The sequence below is a fragment of the Capsicum annuum genome, chromosome 6 (assembly GCF_002878395.1).
Source record: "Capsicum annuum cultivar UCD-10X-F1 chromosome 6, UCD10Xv1.1, whole genome shotgun sequence".
In the NCBI taxonomy this organism is placed as follows: Eukaryota; Viridiplantae; Streptophyta; class Magnoliopsida; order Solanales; family Solanaceae; genus Capsicum; species Capsicum annuum.
The window spans coordinates 206031642-206049317 of record NC_061116.1 but is presented as its reverse complement, the minus strand read 5'-3'; the positions used below and the strand labels follow the sequence as shown (position 1 = coordinate 206049317).

Below are 17676 nucleotides of genomic sequence, written 5' to 3'. Positions count from 1 at the left end.
AACAAAAATGAATGAAAACGAATGCTTTTGTAAAGGAAAATTACTAAGGCGGAGGACACGTTTTAATAAAATAGTCTCTCAATCTTACACTATCAGCAGTTGAAATAAATTCTTTATTAAATACATCAGTGTCCTTTCCTAGGGCCACACCATCTTAAATTAAATTTTCAACACACAAAAGAATAAGGTAGGAGACTCTATACTTTGTAAGGTAAAATAGTGTCCCGCCTTGCACTTTATCATACTTGACGACGTTAATTTTTTATGGACAAGGCGGAAACCTCCGTTCATCTAGTCTCATTTGAAAATTTTTAATTTTTATCTTCATTCGTCTTGTTCCATTTGAGAATTTTTAATTTTTATAAGTCTCTTCGAAATTCTGAATGAAAAAACGAGTCCTTTTATGTTCCGGAGTCCCACTGGAGGAGCTCTTGTTACTTGTATTATTGAGTCGACATTTCTAACTAAAAAAGCAATTTGAATATTAAAATCAGCATTGATGACGTGACTTGTACTAAACTTGATAACGAACTAGGGAAGGTATATTTGTCCTGTGATACTTTAAAATGTCAACTTTGTCATGTACTCCTAGATAAAACCCAAACAGACTACCTTTCGTTTATTTATTCTTATCTGCAAATGATTAATGAGTGATCATTGAATCTCAGTCAGTTTGATAACTCACATACCATGGAGATATCACAAAGTTGGAGCAAAATTATTCATGATGGTTCTAGTCCTCCTTTCGATAGCTCACTCCCCTTGGAGATTTCACAAGGTTTGTTGGAACTAACAAAACTCATTTTATCCTAATATCATCTATATGATTCTAGTCCAATAATAAAAGAAAATCAAGTTATTCATTTCAAGACTTTCTTTTATTCCCACCTGGTGTTTGGGGTCCTGACTAATTCAAATTCGAGTAGAAACGTATCACTTCAGAGTGTAAAATGCTTCCGATCAAAGGCTACTCTATATTCTCATGATTTGAATTTGAGCCTCTGATTAAGGATAGATAGTTGTTACTAGTGCAACACAACCTGTGTTGGCCTTTTCAACTTTCCCCTTTTTCAACTATAGTGTCAGGGTCAACTTATGTGTAACTCGATTAATTTCACTGGTTTTTGCTTACCTTGTTCTTTAAACGTCATCAAAATGACATAGGATTTCTTGTCCTGCTGAGTCAGTTATATTTTTTTGATGAATGAAGTTATTTTGATCTTAGGACTCATCTAATCATATTAACTTGTCTGACTTTGACTTCTTGTTGAAATTTGTCACGATGGTGAGCAGGAGAAACAAGGCATCTTCTAGCAGTGGAAATGAATGAAATTGGATTAAAGGATGAAGCAGAAACTAAGATTCAGGTAAGGGGACTGAACAAGGTGTCAGATAAGGGTGACTGTATACTAAACAGTGTCAGTGTTGACATACCAGGAGGAGTAATTATGGGGATTATTGGCCCCAGTGGTAGTGGAAAATCAACACTTTTACGAGCACTAAACAGATTGTGGGAGCCCCCTAAGAACACTGTTTTTCTGGATGGTAATGATATATGTGGTATAGATGTGCTGTTTCTTCGTCGTAAAGTTGGCATGCTATTCCAGCTTCCAGTTCTCTTTGAAGGTATGGTTTTAAAACTTTTGGTAGGAATTTAAAAGATCATACTCTGTGTCCGATACAATCTCACTGACTGGATGCTTGATTAATGAATATGTAGGTACAGTGGCAGATAATATACGGTACGGGCCAAAACTGAAGGGAAAGAAACTAAGTGATGACGAGGTTTACAAGTTGCTGGCATTAGCTGATCTGGACTCATCTTTCTTCAACAAGTCAGGTGGGGAACTATCTGTTGGCCAAGCACAGAGGGTTGCACTTGCTAGGACCTTAGCTAATGAACCAGAGGTGACCGCATACATTTTGCAAATTAAAGGCAACTTTACTGAATCAATCAATCATTCTAAACCTGGAAAGAGGACTCTGTCTGACCTTTTTGTTCCATATTTGCCAAGGTTCTGCTACTTGATGAGCCAACCAGCGCATTGGATCCAATATCAACACAGAATATCGAGGACGTTCTTGTAAAGCTGAAGAAGGATCAGAAGATGACAATTGTGATGGTTTCTCATGGTATCAAGCAAATACAGAGAATAGCAGATGTAGTATGCCTGCTTGTTGATGGGGAGATTGTAGAGATAATGAAGCCTGATCAACTTTCTGAAGCTAACCACCCCATGGCACTAAGATTTCTTCAACTCAGCTCCTAGTGTTGTTTACGCGAAAAGTAAATAAGGGACAAGGAAATAAAGCTGTAGCAGGTAACAACTACTATATATTAAAGGGGTTGTTGAGAATCTAACGCTCCATCTTGATGGCTTTAAATTTTTGCAGAAAGTGCATATCCCAGCACCCATAAGCTTGCAGAGACGCGTGATAATCGGTAGCAAGAGAGATTCAAATCCCCATAAATTGGAAGATTCTCAACCCAATGGATCCACAATTGGTAGCAAGATTAATGCAAGTGCCCAAAACGAAATAATCTTCAACCCATTCAACTGAAAAGTGACGCGTGCTTATTTAGTTACCGAAACTACTTGTATAAATACGTTTCTTATGTACATTTATAGTCAAGTGTGTCAATGATACAATTTCTTTTTGCTCATTGTCTTCATCCCCTATCTTCTTGCGTCAGTTTCCAGGAGTTTCATTGTTCATCTGAGCTGTAATCTGGAAATCTCAGACTGCAGAATTCATGATTTTCTTGAATCAGAAGCCAGGAGAAATCATGACCAAAAAGAGAACATCTAAATCTTTTTTCGACGTTCGCACTCTGCAGCTACAGTGAAAGTGGTTGTAGCATCCCCCAATAACGAATCGAAGAGGATAAGTTTCATATGTAACATCTTTTTGACCTTATTTATCAAAAGAAAATTATAGAAAATTATAATATGAAAGACGGTAAAATTTCTACGTGGATTGGACATAACATTTTTTGTTGTCTGTTAATCATATAACCATAGGGTTGGATCATGAGGACCACAGGATAACCAAGGTCAAAAAAATCAAGGATGGAGATATAATAAGAAACAGTGTCTAATTCGGTTTTAAATACATTACATCTCTACTTGATAGCTAAAATGACGTGCCACTTTATTCAAATATGGTGAGACCCATGAATTCTTTTTTAATGAAAAAGTACAAAGACTTAACACTTCCCATAACTATCTTTCCATTGGTGCAACCAAGAAAAAATGAGCAAATTCTTGTAAAGTCTTTAAATAAAAATATGAATCAATATCACCAAGGATTACATTCTCTAAACTTCAACATGTACATGAATCAGCCAAGCAAAACAAGCGAGTGAAAACGCAAAAGGAAAAAGCAACTTACTGTCGCCAAGAAACAAACTAATTGTACTTGGATCTGGTAAATCTGGTATCTTATTTACAAAGTCAGCTATCTTCTTCTACATTTCATGTAGACTATATGTCACTTTGAGCTTTTATTTTCTGTTTTATATTTTTGAAGCTCTTCCTGCGCTCGCTCGAGCCTACATGACAAGGAAACATAAGCTTCAAAACCACTAGAAATAATTGCTGAAATAAGCATGCAACATTAATGTATAATCATGATACCTCAACCGTAAATCAGCAACTTCACGATGTAAATCCTTCTCCCTGTCAAGAGCTGCCTCCAACTATCAAGAAAGAGAGAAGGATGTCACATGGTATGCTGGATCCCCAAAAAATGAAGAAACCAGAGAAACTTCCAAACAATAATTTCCGGTTCGAGATGTGAAAGTCACATAAATGGTTGAATTTGCAGAGGATGGCGCAACAAGATTAGTAAAAATCGTACCAGTGATTTCTCTACTCCAGCTGAATTTGATGGAATGCATCCCGCATTCACTGCTAGGTTAATCGAACAGATAAAGTTAGGCCTTTCATATGGATAAGATAAAAGAAAATAATGAGGCTCTTATTGCCGCACCTGTGGAGTCACCTAAGGTCACTTGCTTCATTGCACTAAGAATACTCTCCTGTTAGAGAAAAACAGTTTTACAAAGTTTCTAAGCAGAACAGAAAATCCTAGCAAGTTATAATTTTTAGATATATTCTTACTCTCCCAATGTTAGTTGCCTGTAATGCGTTTTGCAACATTGGACGTATGGACTGGGAAGAAAGATTTACTACTGTAGGATCAGGTGGTAATGGTTGAGTAGCAGTCAGATTTTCTGGATTCACCTGCATAATCCATAAATTCTTTTAATTAATACAGTAAAAAATGGAAAAAGAAAATGGAAAGAGGAAACTGTCAGTGGTTTATTAGACTAGATTTAGAATTAGCAACTTGGTTTATGTTTAAAGTCCGTTATCTCTTTGTTTCTGACTCATCATACATTAACAAGAAATTTGCATATTCTACCACTGGATTAATAACACTATTCAAAGCTCAAATTCCAAAATATTAAGCGATCTGATGCAATGAAATTAAACAGACGTGAAAAACTGTTGAATACAAAAGAAAGAGGTCTAAAGTGTGGAAGATTCTAGAAGAAGCAACAATAGACTAGTTGTTTTTCTGTTATAACTGTTTTCAGTTAGTTACACTAGCGCTAACAACTAGTTAGTTAGTTAGTTAGCCTAATCTCTAACCTATAAATGTATATGACCTATACACATTGAAGTATAATGAATACAGGCAGTTACTCTTCTCTCTCATCTTCTTCCTCTCTCAGTTCTCTTCCTTCCTTTCTTCTACAAACACTATCAAACTCTGTACTTCCTTCATTGTTGAATAAACAAGAAGCTTACTGCTATCTTGTATAATTACATGGTATCAAAGCCAGGTTGGCTAGATCAAAACTAGCTACCTTAGTCGATTCTGAAGATTGAAGAAAGTGTTCAATCACAGATTCAGATTTTTTCAAGTTCTTGAAGGATTTCTTGAGTCAAGATTTGAAGGTTCAAGTAATGGCAAATGGTGTCGAAATGGGTGGTGGATCAACCAGCAGTGCAAGAGCTGTTACTGCAATGGATTACAATCATCCTCTCTTTCTCAGTCCCTCAGATGTTAGTGGAACGCAGATCATCTCCTTCCAATTGACAGGTGTGGAAAATTTTTCTATCTGGTTTAGGTCTATGTGTGTAGCTCTGTTAGGAAGGAATAAATTAGGACTTGTTGATGGTTCTTGCACTAAAGAAAAGTTTTCTTCTGATCTGGGAAAACTGGGAAAGAGTAAATGCTATTATATTATCATGGATTATGAACTCTGTGTCTAAAGAGTTATTAGGTGGAATCAAGTATGCATCAGTTGCAAGTGTTGTGTGGAATGAGCTGCTTGAAAGATTCAACAAAGTAGATGGTACTAGAACTTTCAATCTGCACAAGGAAATTGCAACACTATCTCAAGGAACAACTTCTGTGTCCTGCTATTTCTCAAAACTGAAGGATCTATGGGAAGAATTTGAGGCACTTGTGCTTGCTCCTGGTTGTGCTTGTGAAAAGTCCAAGGAGTTTGTTCTACATCTACAAAAACTGCAGTTGTTTCAGTTCCTCATGGGACTAAATGAAACATATACACTGGCGAGAAGTCAAATACTACTTATGGCTCCTTTGCCTACTGCCAATCAGGCATATGCCATGATAATGAGTGATGAAAGCCAAAAATCTATAGCTACTAATGCAGGTGTGCTAGGATTTGGTCCTGCAGACATTGGTAGAAGTTTTGACTTAGCCATGTTTACAAGAAATGGGACACAGAATTTCAAGAAGAACTACAATTTGCAATGTGACTTCTGTAAGCTAAAAGGTCATACTAAGGAAAATTGTTGAAAGTTAGTTGGATATCCTCAAGATCACAAGTTCAAAAAGAGGTTCAGGTCCGAAGGAGCTAATGCAGCATACAAGGTGACTAGTGATTCTCAAGATACTACAGAAATGACTACAAGGCAAGGTTCACATTCAAGGTCTGTCCAAAGTAACTGGTTCAATGATGAATGCCGTCAAGAAGAGTCTGAAATGCAGTTGGATCAACTAGGTCAGATGGGAACAACAACCTTTACTAAGGAACAATATGATCAAATCCTGAAGATGATCAACAAAAATAGTGGTGCTCGCGCTTCTACTAAGACAACAAATGCTGCAAATGCAGGTATTAGTGTATTTCTAGCTTTATATGAGTCAAGAAATTGGATAATTGACACTGGTGCCACAAATCACATGGTTGGAAAGTTAGACCTACTAGTGAATGAGTCCATAACAAAACTAGATAAGCCAAGAAGGGTGTATTTACCTAATGGTAATCTGACTGAAGTTACACATGTGGGATCTAGTTATGTGTCTGCTGAAAATAGTATAACAAATGTGTATCATATTCCTCAGTTTACATGCAGCTTGCTTTCAGTATCACAACTGACTAAGGAATGGAAATGTTCAGTGAACTTCTTTCCTGATTTTTGCGTTTTCCAGGATCTTTGTACTGGAGAGGTGAGGGGGATTGGTAAGCTTGATGGAGGTCTGTATCTCTTAGTGAATACTCAAGAAAGAAAGGTTGCAGCAGCAGCAAAAGTCTCTACAAAAGCTGATGAAAGTAAAGCCCGAGCTGAGGTTGATCTGTGGCATAGAAGATTAGAACATACCTCCTCTAATATACTTCTAAAGTTGCTACCTACTAAATTTCATGTAGTAGAAGATAGAGTAAAGAAATGTACTATCTGTCCTTGTGCCAAGCAAACTAGACTTCCTTTTCCTACAAGTAATACTCAATCTGCATGTTGTTTTGATCTAATACATATGGATTTATGGGGACCTTATAGAATTCCTACTATGAATGGTAATAAATTCTTCTTAACAGTGGTTGATGCTTGTTCAAGGTTTACCTGGTTGTTCTTATTGAAACTCAAGTCAAATGTGTATGTGCAGATACAACAATTTCTTGAGTATGTTACGACACAGTTTGAAAAAACTGTGAAAGTAATTAGAACTGACAATGGAACTGAGTTTGTGAACTCATTATGCAGTAGTTTATTTGCAACCAAGGGTATTATACATCACACCTCATGTTCTTATTCACCTCAACAGAATGGTGTGGCTGAAAAAAAGCACAGACATATCCTAGAAGTCATAAGAGCATTGAGGTTTCAAGCAACAATACCTGTTAAGTTTTGGGGATATTGTGTTTTAGCTGCTGTGTATCTCATAAACAGGTTACCTAGTTCAAGTATTGATTATTATACTCCATATGAGAAATTATATGGTACTAAACCATCTTGTGAGCACCTAAGAGTAATAGGTTGTCCTTGTTATGCTAAGGTGCTAAATGAGTCTGACAAGCTCATGCCAAGATCAAGAGCAGCTGTGTTGATGGGATATTCTAGTACTAAGAAGGGATGTCTTATATGACATATCTACTAATGTTTTCTTTGTTGGCAACGATGTGTCTTTCAGGGAAGATGTGTTTCCTTTCAAGCTTGAAGTAGCTGATGATCAGATTCCCTATCATGTGTTTCCATTAGAAGATCAATATTCAGCAGCAAGTGATGTTATGTTATGGCACCCTTGCAGGCTCCTATAAATGTCTTATCTCAAGAGGTTCCGAACATTGTGAACCAGCAAGAACACCTACAGCCTCATGTACCTACTACTATACAGACCATAACCAAGGTATATCAAAGAAGATCAAGCAAACATCAAGAGGTTACTCAGCAAGAACATCAACTACAAAGGGTTCCTAATACTACACAGCATACAACTCAACCATCTACAGCTCAAGATCAAAGGAAATCAACTAGAGAAAGGAAGTCACCAGCATGGATGAACGATTTTGGCTCTAAGAATACAAAGAAGGTACCTCATGCTCTTGCTAATCATGTATAATATGATAAACTATCTCAGTCCTATAAGAGTTTTGTGGTGAAAACCTCATCTGTTACTGAGCCGGCCTGCAAAAATCCTAGATGGATAGATGCAATGAAGACTGAAATAAAGGCCTTAAATTCCAACCACACTTGGAAGGTTGTTCCCTTGCCTAAAGGTAAAAAAGCCATTGGTTGCAGGTGGATATATAAGGTGAAGTATAAGGCTTCAGGTGAAGTGGAAAGATTTAAAGCCAGACTTGTAGCGAAGGGTTATGGACAAAGAGAAGGGATTGACCACAAAGAAACCTTCTCACCAGTTGTGAAGATGAAAACTGTAAGAACTATTCTTGCTACTGCTGCAAAAAAGAATTAAGAACTATTCTTGCTACTGCTGCAAAAAAGAATTGGTTTGTTCATCAGATGGATGTCTACAATGCATTTCTAAATGGTGACCTCACTGATGAAGTATACATGGAGTTCAGTGTGTAGACTGACCAAATCTCTATATGGCTTAAAGCAAGCACCTAGACAATGGAACACGAAGTTATCAGAAGTCTTACTAAGGTCTCAGTTTGTTCAAAGTCAATATGACCCATCTCTGTATATAAGAAGGACACAAGAAGGAATCACTTTTGTACTTGTGTATGTTGATAATATGCTAATCACTGGTGATAGCATGAAACTGATAGAAGATGCAAAAGTTATGCTACAACAATGCTTCAAAATGAAGGATCTAGGTGAGTTAAGGTTCTTCCTTGGTATAGAATTTGCAAGGTCAAGCAAAAGGATACTAATGCACCAGAGGAAGTACACTCTAGAGTTACTATCAGAGTTGGGATTGACAGCAGCTAAACCAGTGGTTACTCCTATGGACTACAATGCCAAACTGACCTTAAAACAATTTGATGATCATGTCAAACAGCTACAACCTACTGATGATCCTCCTGCAGATCAAGGTGTATATCAAAGACTGATTGGCAAGTTACTATACTTAACCATGACTAGACCTGATATTACATTTAGTGTACAGACACTAAGTCAGTTTCTACAAGAACCAAAGAAGTCTCACATGGATGCTGCAATCAGAGTTATGAGATATGTTAAAAACCAACCTAGTCAGGGTGTGTTACTATCTAGTGAACCAAGTGATCAGGTGAGTGCCTACTGTGATGCAGATTGGGCATCATGTCCTCAAACCCGGAGATCAGTGACTAGTTACTTTGTAAAAATTGGGAAGTCAGTTATATGCTGGAAGTCAAAGAAACAAGCTACTGTTTCCAGAAGTTCAGCTGAGGCTGAATTCAGAAGCTTAGCAGTTGTAATAGCTGAGCTGGTTTGGATACTAGGCTTGCTAAAGGAAATTGGAATGGAAGTAAAACTGCTAGTCAAGGTGTTTAGGGACAGCAAATCAGCTATTCAAATAGCTGCCAATCCAGTTTACTATGAGAGAACTAAACACATTGACATTGATTGCTTCTTCATAAGAGAAAAGATAAGCCAAGGGATGATCACTACAAACTATATTGCTACACAAGATCTACCTGCAGAAATGCTGACCAAAGGCCTTACCAAGGCTCAACAAGTGCATCTAAATCACAAGCTAGGAATGTGTGACATTTTTTCACCTTCCTAGCTTGAGGGGGAGTGTTGAATACAAAAGAAAGAGGTCTCAAGTCTGGAAGATTCTAGAAGAAGCAATAATAGACTAGTTGTTTTTCTGTTATAATTGTTTTCAGTTAGTTACACTGGCGTTAACGGCTAGTTAGTTAGTAAGTTAGCCTAATCTCTAGCCTATAAATGTATATGACTATACACATTGAAGTATAATGAATACAGGCAGTTACTCTTCTCTCTCAGTTCTCTTCCTTCTTGTCTTCTACAAACACTATCAAACTCTTTACTTCCTCCATTGTTGAATAAACAAGAAGCTTACTGCTATCTTGTATAATTACAAAAACAAATTAAATGTTGTAATATCAGAGCTCAAATGATATGCTTAATGATGAGAACATTATCCACGAGAAAGCTCCAGAGATTCTTGATTACATTGAACATCCACTAAAGCAGAGACAAAAAATGAGATTACATAAACCATCTCAGTGTATGAGACTTACCTGCAGAAAGACATGAGAGATGATTCTCCAAACCCCAATTCAAGGGACAGTCAGTATTATTTTCAAGACTAAAAGTTAAACGCTAGCATACCTTTTCCAAGTCAACAGTCTCAGAGGTAACTTTAAATCGTCCTTTCTGCTGAACAACTGGATACTTGGTCTTCTCCTCAAAATCTTCAATGCTACCAGCTGAATACAGTCTTTATTTAGCAAGCAAATAGTAAACCAATAAACACAAGGATGTACTCAGATAAAGTGCGTGTTTATAAGATCAACAATACTTGCTATACAACTTGCCTGAAATTCTTGAATGCTTTATGGATACTTCAGCTGGAAAATCGTCCGTTGTTTGAGGAAAAGCCATATTGCAACTGAATACGTTTTGGGATGAACTTTTATCACTAAACACAGAAAAGAAAAGACAATTCTTGACACTCTGCAGAGAAAAAGGTGGCACCACAGAAAATGGCTGCTCATCAAACTTAAGAAATAAGCAATTAAGCACATGGACAACGACTTCAAGTAAAGGGAATTCAGAAATATGTACTCAATAATAAGAAGAATTTCGCAATTCACAAAAGCATATTAAATAAACTGACAGCCTCATAGGTAGTGGTGAGGTCTGTGTACGCTCTACCCTCCCTCGACCCTACATGGTGGGATTATACTGGGTATGGAAACTTCTAGACACCGATGGTGGGGATGAGATCATGTGTACACTCAACCTTTGGCCACCCCTATGTTGTTGTTGTATGTTAAATAAACCGACAAAGGGAATTGTGAATAAATTATCCCAGGCATTTCATTCTTTTGCTGAGTTTTACAAACTTAATTGCCAGAAAATCAGTGCTTTTGAAAAGAAACTAGCTTTAATCCAATGAAAATAAGTCCGGAAGTAATCCGAGTTTCAGTCTAACAAGTACAGACAATTGCAACTGAAACTTTCCTGATTTTTTAAGTGTTCAGTTCATCCAAATGGCCTCCAGTTTGCTATCGAATCATTACAGAGGTAGATCAATAATTGGAAAACTCCTTCTCTTTTATTGTTCACAATGTCCAAAATTAGTTACTAATGTGTATTTTCGTTCTACTTACATCTTCAACAAAAAACATCAATGTTTGAGGCTCTTAGTCACAAAGCTTGATGACTGTTAGAGCAGGTTAGAGTTCCACATTGGTTGGAAAATGGACTAGTGATCTACATACATAGACATGGGTAATCGTCCCCCCGAGCTAGATTTTGAGGTTGAGTTAGCCTCATGTGCCAGATCTTTACATGTCCTTTCTTATTTGGACCTCCAAGTTATATTGTCCAAGCTCCAGTTGGGCCTGGATGTGAGGGGGTGTCGGAGTAGGTTAGAGTTCCACATTGATTGGGAAATGGGCAAATGATCTGCTTTTATGGACTTTGGCACTCTTCCCTCATGAGCTAGCTTCTAGGGTTAAGTTAGGCTTAAGTGTTGTATCTTTACAATGATGTTAGAGCCTTAGAGGTGTTCAAGGCTCACAAGCATCACAAGGAGTTGGTGTTAAGACATTGTCAGGATAAGGAATGTGATATCAAATCCACGAGCCAATCATACACTGCAGACTTTCTGATGTGGAGAAGGAAATCTGGAAAACAGATATCAATTCCTTATCTAACAGGGACTGGAAATTCAATAGTCAATTCTATCCTCTATTAACAAAATTAAGGCAGATTACAATGTCCCTCCCAATTTAAATGTATTACGCTGAGAAAAGGATCCCAGCCAAAAGTTTTACTTAGAGCAACAAAAAATCTGATACTAAGTCAAGAAAAATAAAATGCTTAAGATAACGGATGCTACAGCATAGGTTTAAAATTCACATGGAGAAAGTTTAGCATTCGTAGACAGGACATATGTCACTCCCAGTGCAAGCGAGTTTTGAGAAAATTTTGATACCTTTGACAAGAATTTATGGGCATGCCCTCATCTGCAAGAGTCCCTTGTTCCCTCTTCCACACCAAATTCATCTCCTCACGGCATGGAGAAGAATGTTGTGAAATTTGGGCTTCATGGATTGAACTAGCAATGCTTAAATCATCATCAAACTTCTCACATTTACTTCTGAACAGTAGAAGTAGGTATAGTTAAGCATCTTAGAAAAAGTAGTGCAATACAAATTTGGTGGGTTGCTTGAATTAGGAAAAAAAGAACATGATACAGGAGCAGTTGGTGAGAGTTCTCAACATAAGATCTTTTACCTGCTATAAGCCATGGTGCGATCAGCAGGCGAAGGAGGAGCAGATGGATTGCTATCATCCTGCTAAGAGATGTTTTATTAGAAGGAGAGACCCAAAATTGCTCCCTATCATATAAAACCAAAGTGAAAATCGACATACGAATCCTGTAGCATCTGAACTTTGACTTCCAAAGGAGAATTGATACTGAAGCTTTGGAAGTTCCAGAGGAGATAAATGATATTGAAGCCGGTTTCCTTGTTGGTCAAGTGCTGGGAGAGAATTTGTACTCCCACCGTGGTCATTCTCACAAATAGTTTCTTCATCTGGAATCTAAAAGAAAAAATGGAAGAAAAGATAAAGTATTGTTTGTGAACGCTCACTCATTTCACTTGCTTTTAGGGAAAAAATCCACAATGGATGATCTAGATGAGAAATGTATTGTAGCAAATTGTGAAGGTCGAACATTTTACATTTTAAAGACTATGACTAAGTTGTGCTTGAGAAAACCCAAAAGAAGCTGCTCTGCGCTGTTTGCATACATGCATTTCTCACAGGAAAATTAAAGGCTAAAGTACATATATGAAGATATTATCAGTAAAGGTGCAGTAAAATATAGATTCAATTACCAAGGAAGCCTGCGCTTTCAAATCTTCAAGATCAAAATTCCAGCAGCTAATCCCACGTTTATATTCATTCTGCACATGATGTAGAAGCAGAGTAAAGTTCAACTTTTAATGTTTAAAGGGACCTTAAAAACAATGTACCTTAAATACAGGGCTGAGAAAGAGAAAAATAGAAGGGAACAAATACAATTTTATGTTCGTTTCTTTTCATTGCTTTTAAGCACGATTCTTTATATTTCTGAGTCAACTGCTAGATGACATACTTAAGTTCTTTTGTTTTACCCTCAACTAGAAGTTGTATTCTTAGAACTAAAAATCTTTGTCTGGTTTGACTTATCAAATAGTAACCTCCAGTCCAGATAAGGCCTTTGCTGTGCAGTGGCAAATCCTAATAATCCCATGAAGCTTTTTGGTGGAAAACATAGGTAGGGTATTGTTTAAATTCTGGAAGTAAATCTATTGGAACTGTGTGGAAAATGATATCATACTAGGTATAAAGTATATCAAAATAATATGCATGGCGAACTAAATATAAGCCGTTAATCTCTCTCTTTTTTTTCCTTTTTGATATAATCCATCAATCTCTTTTCCCAGCAAACTACCAGTATCCTGCTTTATGCTAAAGACATTAAAAAGTATTACCTAATACTCATCTTGTATATCAAATCTAAACAGCAAGGATAAGATGCAGGAAAAATTAACTGAACTGCATTAAAGCATTGACTCTGAGTTGTATGAGTTACCAGTAGTACTTCTGTTTCCTCCTGTTCTGTTTCTTTTACATAGCTCCCAGAATTAAGCACTTTAAATAGAACTGGAGCAATTCTATTGCTTGATGCATGCCTAGCATATATATGTGTAGATGCGATGCGTGCATGTGTATAAGAACAAGCAGGACTCAATCATTCTCTAGAAAACGAAGTGCATACGATACCATAAACTATCACTCATGCAATCATGCACTTTTAATCCATATGATTAGAGAATCACAAATGCCACTTGAAATATATCATTTAATAGTATACATATATCAAACAATCAGAGTCCTCTACTAATGATGTGGATATGGTTATGGCACAGCAACCTGAGACATTTCTTCTTTCTGCCCATCTGGTATTTTCTTTTGTGCTAGCAAGTCTTCTTCTTTTCTCTAGAATTAAGAAAAGGTACCATATAAATTTCAAAAAAAGAGGGAAATTATGAATCTATCTGGACTGACAACAGACCTTCAATGCTTTCACACTATCACCAAGATCTGGCAAGCCTTTCAACAATGTTCTTGATATATAATCATTGGACCTAGCTTTCTTAAAGAAAGCATGCTTCAACAACTTTTTGGCTGAAGGCCTTTTTGAAGGATCTTTTACCAAGCAACTACCAATCATTTCCCTAAAGGACTGAGAAGGAAAAAGAATTTCACAGATGTTAACACTTAACAACATTATAGTTATAGGAGGATAAACATTTATGGTTAAATAAGTACACCAGAGAACTTCCTGTCCCTCTTATCATCAAGGGATGGAGGTTCATTTTGCAATGTCATTAGCAACACCTGCAAAGTGAAAAAGATGCAATTCGTTTGTTGTCAGAAAGGTTCCACAAGGAAATATAGGATGTCACTGTCAGGGTACCTTCATGGGAGGGAATTTTGAGAAAGGAGCATGTCCATGAGCAAGCTCCAAAGCAGTTATGCCAAAAGACCAAATATCAGCTCTGTGGAGAACCATTGCAAAATATATATTTTTAAAACAAAATACTTCCTATATATAAAGTAAATAATTGACAAAGCAGAATATTCAAATACACAGGAACGTTACTTGCAATCATAACCATGCAATTGCTCCATGACCTCCGGTGCCATCCTGTAAAATAAATCTAAAATTATGGAGAAACAAGAAGTTGTACTTTAAATCAGAAGTTATCAATATTTTTAACATCTAAGTTTCTGAATGACATATCTATTGAAACATATCTTCATCGTTATCTTTTGTATATACAAGCCAATGCTCAAGGCTTATCAACTACTATATACATTACTTAAACTGAATAGCAAAAAACACAGAAGCAATCTCTGGACTAAATCATACCAACAAGGAGTTCCAGCAAATGTGTTCCGCACCCGCTGCCTGTCACCTGAATCAAACAAGTAGGCCGATACACCAAAATCTCCCAACTTTATTCCACCATGTGAATCAATGAGAATATTTCCAGCCTACAATAACCATACAAGTATGGCGACTTCAAGTTCTAAAGATTCCAGAAAAGTTATCGTCCTGAACAGCTTAGTGATGTTCAGCTGTCAATAAAGGGCAGCCGGTGCACGAAAGCTCCCGCTATGCAAGGGGTTCGGGGAAGGGCCAAACCACAAGGATTTATTGTAAGCGCCATACCCCACATTTCTGCAAGAGGCTGTTTCAACTGTCAATGCGGTAGCTAAACTACCACTAAGGGTTAAGAATTTCTCCTTAATTATATTTGCATGAGATGTAAAACACAAAACACATCCCAAATATTCTTCGTTCATTCCATGTCCAAGCTCCAAAACATCCTCGAATGAAATTAAATAACAAGTTGCAATAGAAGTCCCATAAACACCTTATGTAATGCAGCACAAGACTTCTACACTGATACCTCATGCATGATGATGTGATCTCATCAAATTCTTAAAAAATGGCTGAGGCAGGAAACTAGTAATGAATTTACGTATCAACTGGACTTACTTTGACATCCCGATGAATGTATCCATGATCATGAAGGTATTCCAAAGCCTTTAGCACTTCACGTAAAATTGTCGCAATAACCACCTCTTTAAAACCATCAGGATAAGCAGCCTTCAGTATGTGGAGACAGGAGCCTCCAGCCATGTAAGGCATGACAACCCATAGATTGTAATCACAGACAAAGGAGCAGTGTAGTTTAAGAACATTGGGATGGTCACTTAGGACCATTATTTTTGCTTCCTGTGATACACGACTCTGGACATAAATGTGAAAATGAAATTAGCCAATTTGTTTCTCTACATAATCAAAGTATCAGCAACCATAATGTGAACAAATTAATAACATCTAGAAACCTAAGCATTTTCAAGAAGTAAAAAATATTTCACAGATTATTCATCTAAAGATAAAGAAAAAGCATCACATTCAATCCTCAAATTTCACCAAGATTATAAGAACTCCATAATTAAAGATGTCAAGCTTGGATTCACCTCAAAAAGCAAAGATAAAGGAGCTCTTGTCAAGGAGATAATTGCATAACAGAGTTTTTGATAGCACACTTTATTCTTCTGATCATGCTCTAAAATTACATTGGTCTCAATACTTCTCAATACTAACTAAGGCAAGCATCTTTCAAGGTGGGAATCTAACTTAGTCGCTCCTACTAGGTATAGGATAAGTAAGAAACCTTATCAATCCTTCTTTTGAAAAGCAAAAACACTACTCCCCCGTTTCAATTTGTTTGTATGGTACTGTGAATGTTGTTGTCTTAAACTAAAAATATGTATAATGTACCAAAATAACATTTAATCTAGTGGTCTTAAACATATCACAAAGAAAGTTGGAATCAAAAAGTTTTCAAAAAAGAAAAAAAAGCCTTCTTTTTGAAACCGATTAAAATTGAAAGTATCACAAACAAATTGAAATGGAGGGAGTATTTTGTAGTAACTCAATGAAAACGCCTATATGCCTCCAACCATATCGATATAAAACATTTATTAATAGTTATTTCAGCTATTTTCAATACTGAAAACAGAAGTAGCCAAAGCCCAGTAAAACTGCAGAACTCAGACTGCTTTGATTCGGCCTTCCATTCATCCATCCATCCATCCATCAGGCACATAAAAATGGCCAAAACGAAAGACTGAAGTATTATGGAGTGAACAGTCTGATGCAGTGGCACAGGTGCATAGAAGTATTATACTATATATATAGAAAATTGTAATCAAGTATATACTTTAGTTACTTTTCAGAGGTATATAAATATTAAATCCTAAACATCCATAACGAAAAATTAATCAATAGGTGAAAATCCATACCAGATCACATTTATCACGTTCGAAATCAAGGATTTTGATGGCAACAATCTCATTAAGAGGAATACAAAGAGAACGATGAACCAATGCACTAACTCCTTGCCCAATCTCCTCATAAACAGTATAATGTTCGGATCCAATCGGATATACTATTCGCTTTTCGCTTGGCTTCTTCGGTAAAGCTATTTTCTTGTCCATTATTCAGTATGAAATTCTTTACCTATTGAACCTCAAAAAAACACAAAAATTATACTTTGCATGAAATCTATACATCCAAATTTCTACGTATACAGAGAAGTTCAAGCACTACAGTATCCAAGTCATCAAAATCCAATATAAAAATGAGGAATAAAACGTACAGTGATTAATATAACCAATTTACAAACTTACTTTAATCCAAAAAAGAGAATAACTTTGAGGTGTATATTGTACTCTTATTTAACAGTATGATAGTATTATTATTATGGAGATAAAAATGAAAAAAGAGTGAATAAATAAAGATTGAATACTCTGATTGGTGTATTGGATCGCCGCTAGAACAGGGAAGAATTATACATAAATCCCGCCACCAGACCTGTTATATATTCGTAGGTACATACATTCCTTCCAAGGGTATAACTCTGTAAAAAGAGTTGCTCCTATATCAGCTTTCCACACGTACACAGGTGGCAAAATATGAATTGGGCTCAATTTGGAGGGGTTAAAATAAGTTAAAAAGTAATAAGTGATAGACTAGACAGGTTATTTATCTGTCTAAAATCTATTTGGATCAAAAAGAATGAGTAAAAATAAAATAAATTTTAATAGTTTGAAATTTAATTACAAAAAATTACAATAT

The 17676-nt window shown here is 36.4% G+C and overlaps 2 protein-coding genes across 11 annotated transcripts; one reads left to right on the top strand and one right to left on the bottom strand.

Annotated features, from left to right (window-relative positions):
- The first annotated feature begins 576 nt into the window (after window positions 1-576).
- On the top strand, window positions 577-2665 carry LOC107875992 (ABC transporter I family member 17). The gene is made up of 5 exons (XM_016722937.2): window positions 577-778; window positions 1294-1626; window positions 1721-1908; window positions 2016-2321; window positions 2395-2665. Exons 1-4 carry the CDS (start codon window positions 691-693, stop codon window positions 2268-2270), a joined length of 864 nt encoding a protein of 287 aa, XP_016578423.1. The 5' UTR covers window positions 577-690; the 3' UTR covers window positions 2271-2321; window positions 2395-2665.
- Window positions 2612-17505, bottom strand: LOC107875991 (serine/threonine-protein kinase OSR1). Of its 10 annotated transcripts, XR_007056752.1 has the most exons (21): window positions 17348-17505; window positions 16842-17058; window positions 15526-15780; window positions 14893-15017; window positions 14623-14667; window positions 14437-14518; window positions 14289-14357; window positions 14032-14202; window positions 13890-13955; window positions 12809-12877; window positions 12342-12512; window positions 12204-12262; window positions 11902-12066; window positions 10274-10377; window positions 10068-10165; window positions 4125-4247; window positions 3994-4042; window positions 3862-3914; window positions 3639-3700; window positions 3394-3553; window positions 2612-2744 (listed from the first exon to the last, which is right to left on the bottom strand). XR_007056752.1 is itself a non-coding variant. In XM_047413824.1 (20 exons), the coding sequence occupies exons 2-20, from the start codon at window positions 17034-17036 to the stop codon at window positions 3493-3495; spliced, it is 1992 nt and encodes a 663-aa protein (XP_047269780.1). In that variant the 5' UTR covers window positions 17037-17058; window positions 17348-17505; the 3' UTR covers window positions 2877-3492. The 10 variants fall into 10 exon arrangements, 9 of the variants coding, with proteins under 9 accessions (XP_047269780.1, XP_047269781.1, XP_047269777.1 ...); XM_047413824.1 differs by lacking the exon at window positions 2612-2744 and having other exon boundaries at window positions 2877-3553; window positions 10274-10347; XM_047413821.1 differs by lacking the exon at window positions 2612-2744 and having other exon boundaries at window positions 2881-3553; window positions 16842-17067; window positions 17348-17502.
- Window positions 17506-17676: the final 171 nt, after the last annotated feature.

Coding starts and splice junctions, on each gene's coding strand:
- LOC107875992 (XM_016722937.2), top strand. CDS start 691: ATGGAGATATCACAAAGTTGGAGCAAAATTATTCATGATGGTTCTAGT. Junction 779..1,293: donor CCCCTTGGAGATTTCACAAG/GTTTGTTGGAAC, acceptor GATGGTGAGCAG/GAGAAACAAGGCATCTTCTA. Junction 1,627..1,720: donor GCTTCCAGTTCTCTTTGAAG/GTATGGTTTTAA, acceptor ATGAATATGTAG/GTACAGTGGCAGATAATATA.
- LOC107875991 (XM_016722933.2), bottom strand. CDS start 17,036: ATGGACAAGAAAATAGCTTTACCGAAGAAGCCAAGCGAAAAGCGAATA. Junction 4,248..10,067: donor AGACTGTTGACTTGGAAAAG/GTATGCTAGCGT, acceptor TGGATTATGCAG/GTGAATCCAGAAAATCTGAC. Junction 3,554..3,638: donor GTTGCTGATTTACGGTTGAG/GTATCATGATTA, acceptor CTTGTCATGTAG/GCTCGAGCGAGCGCAGGAAG.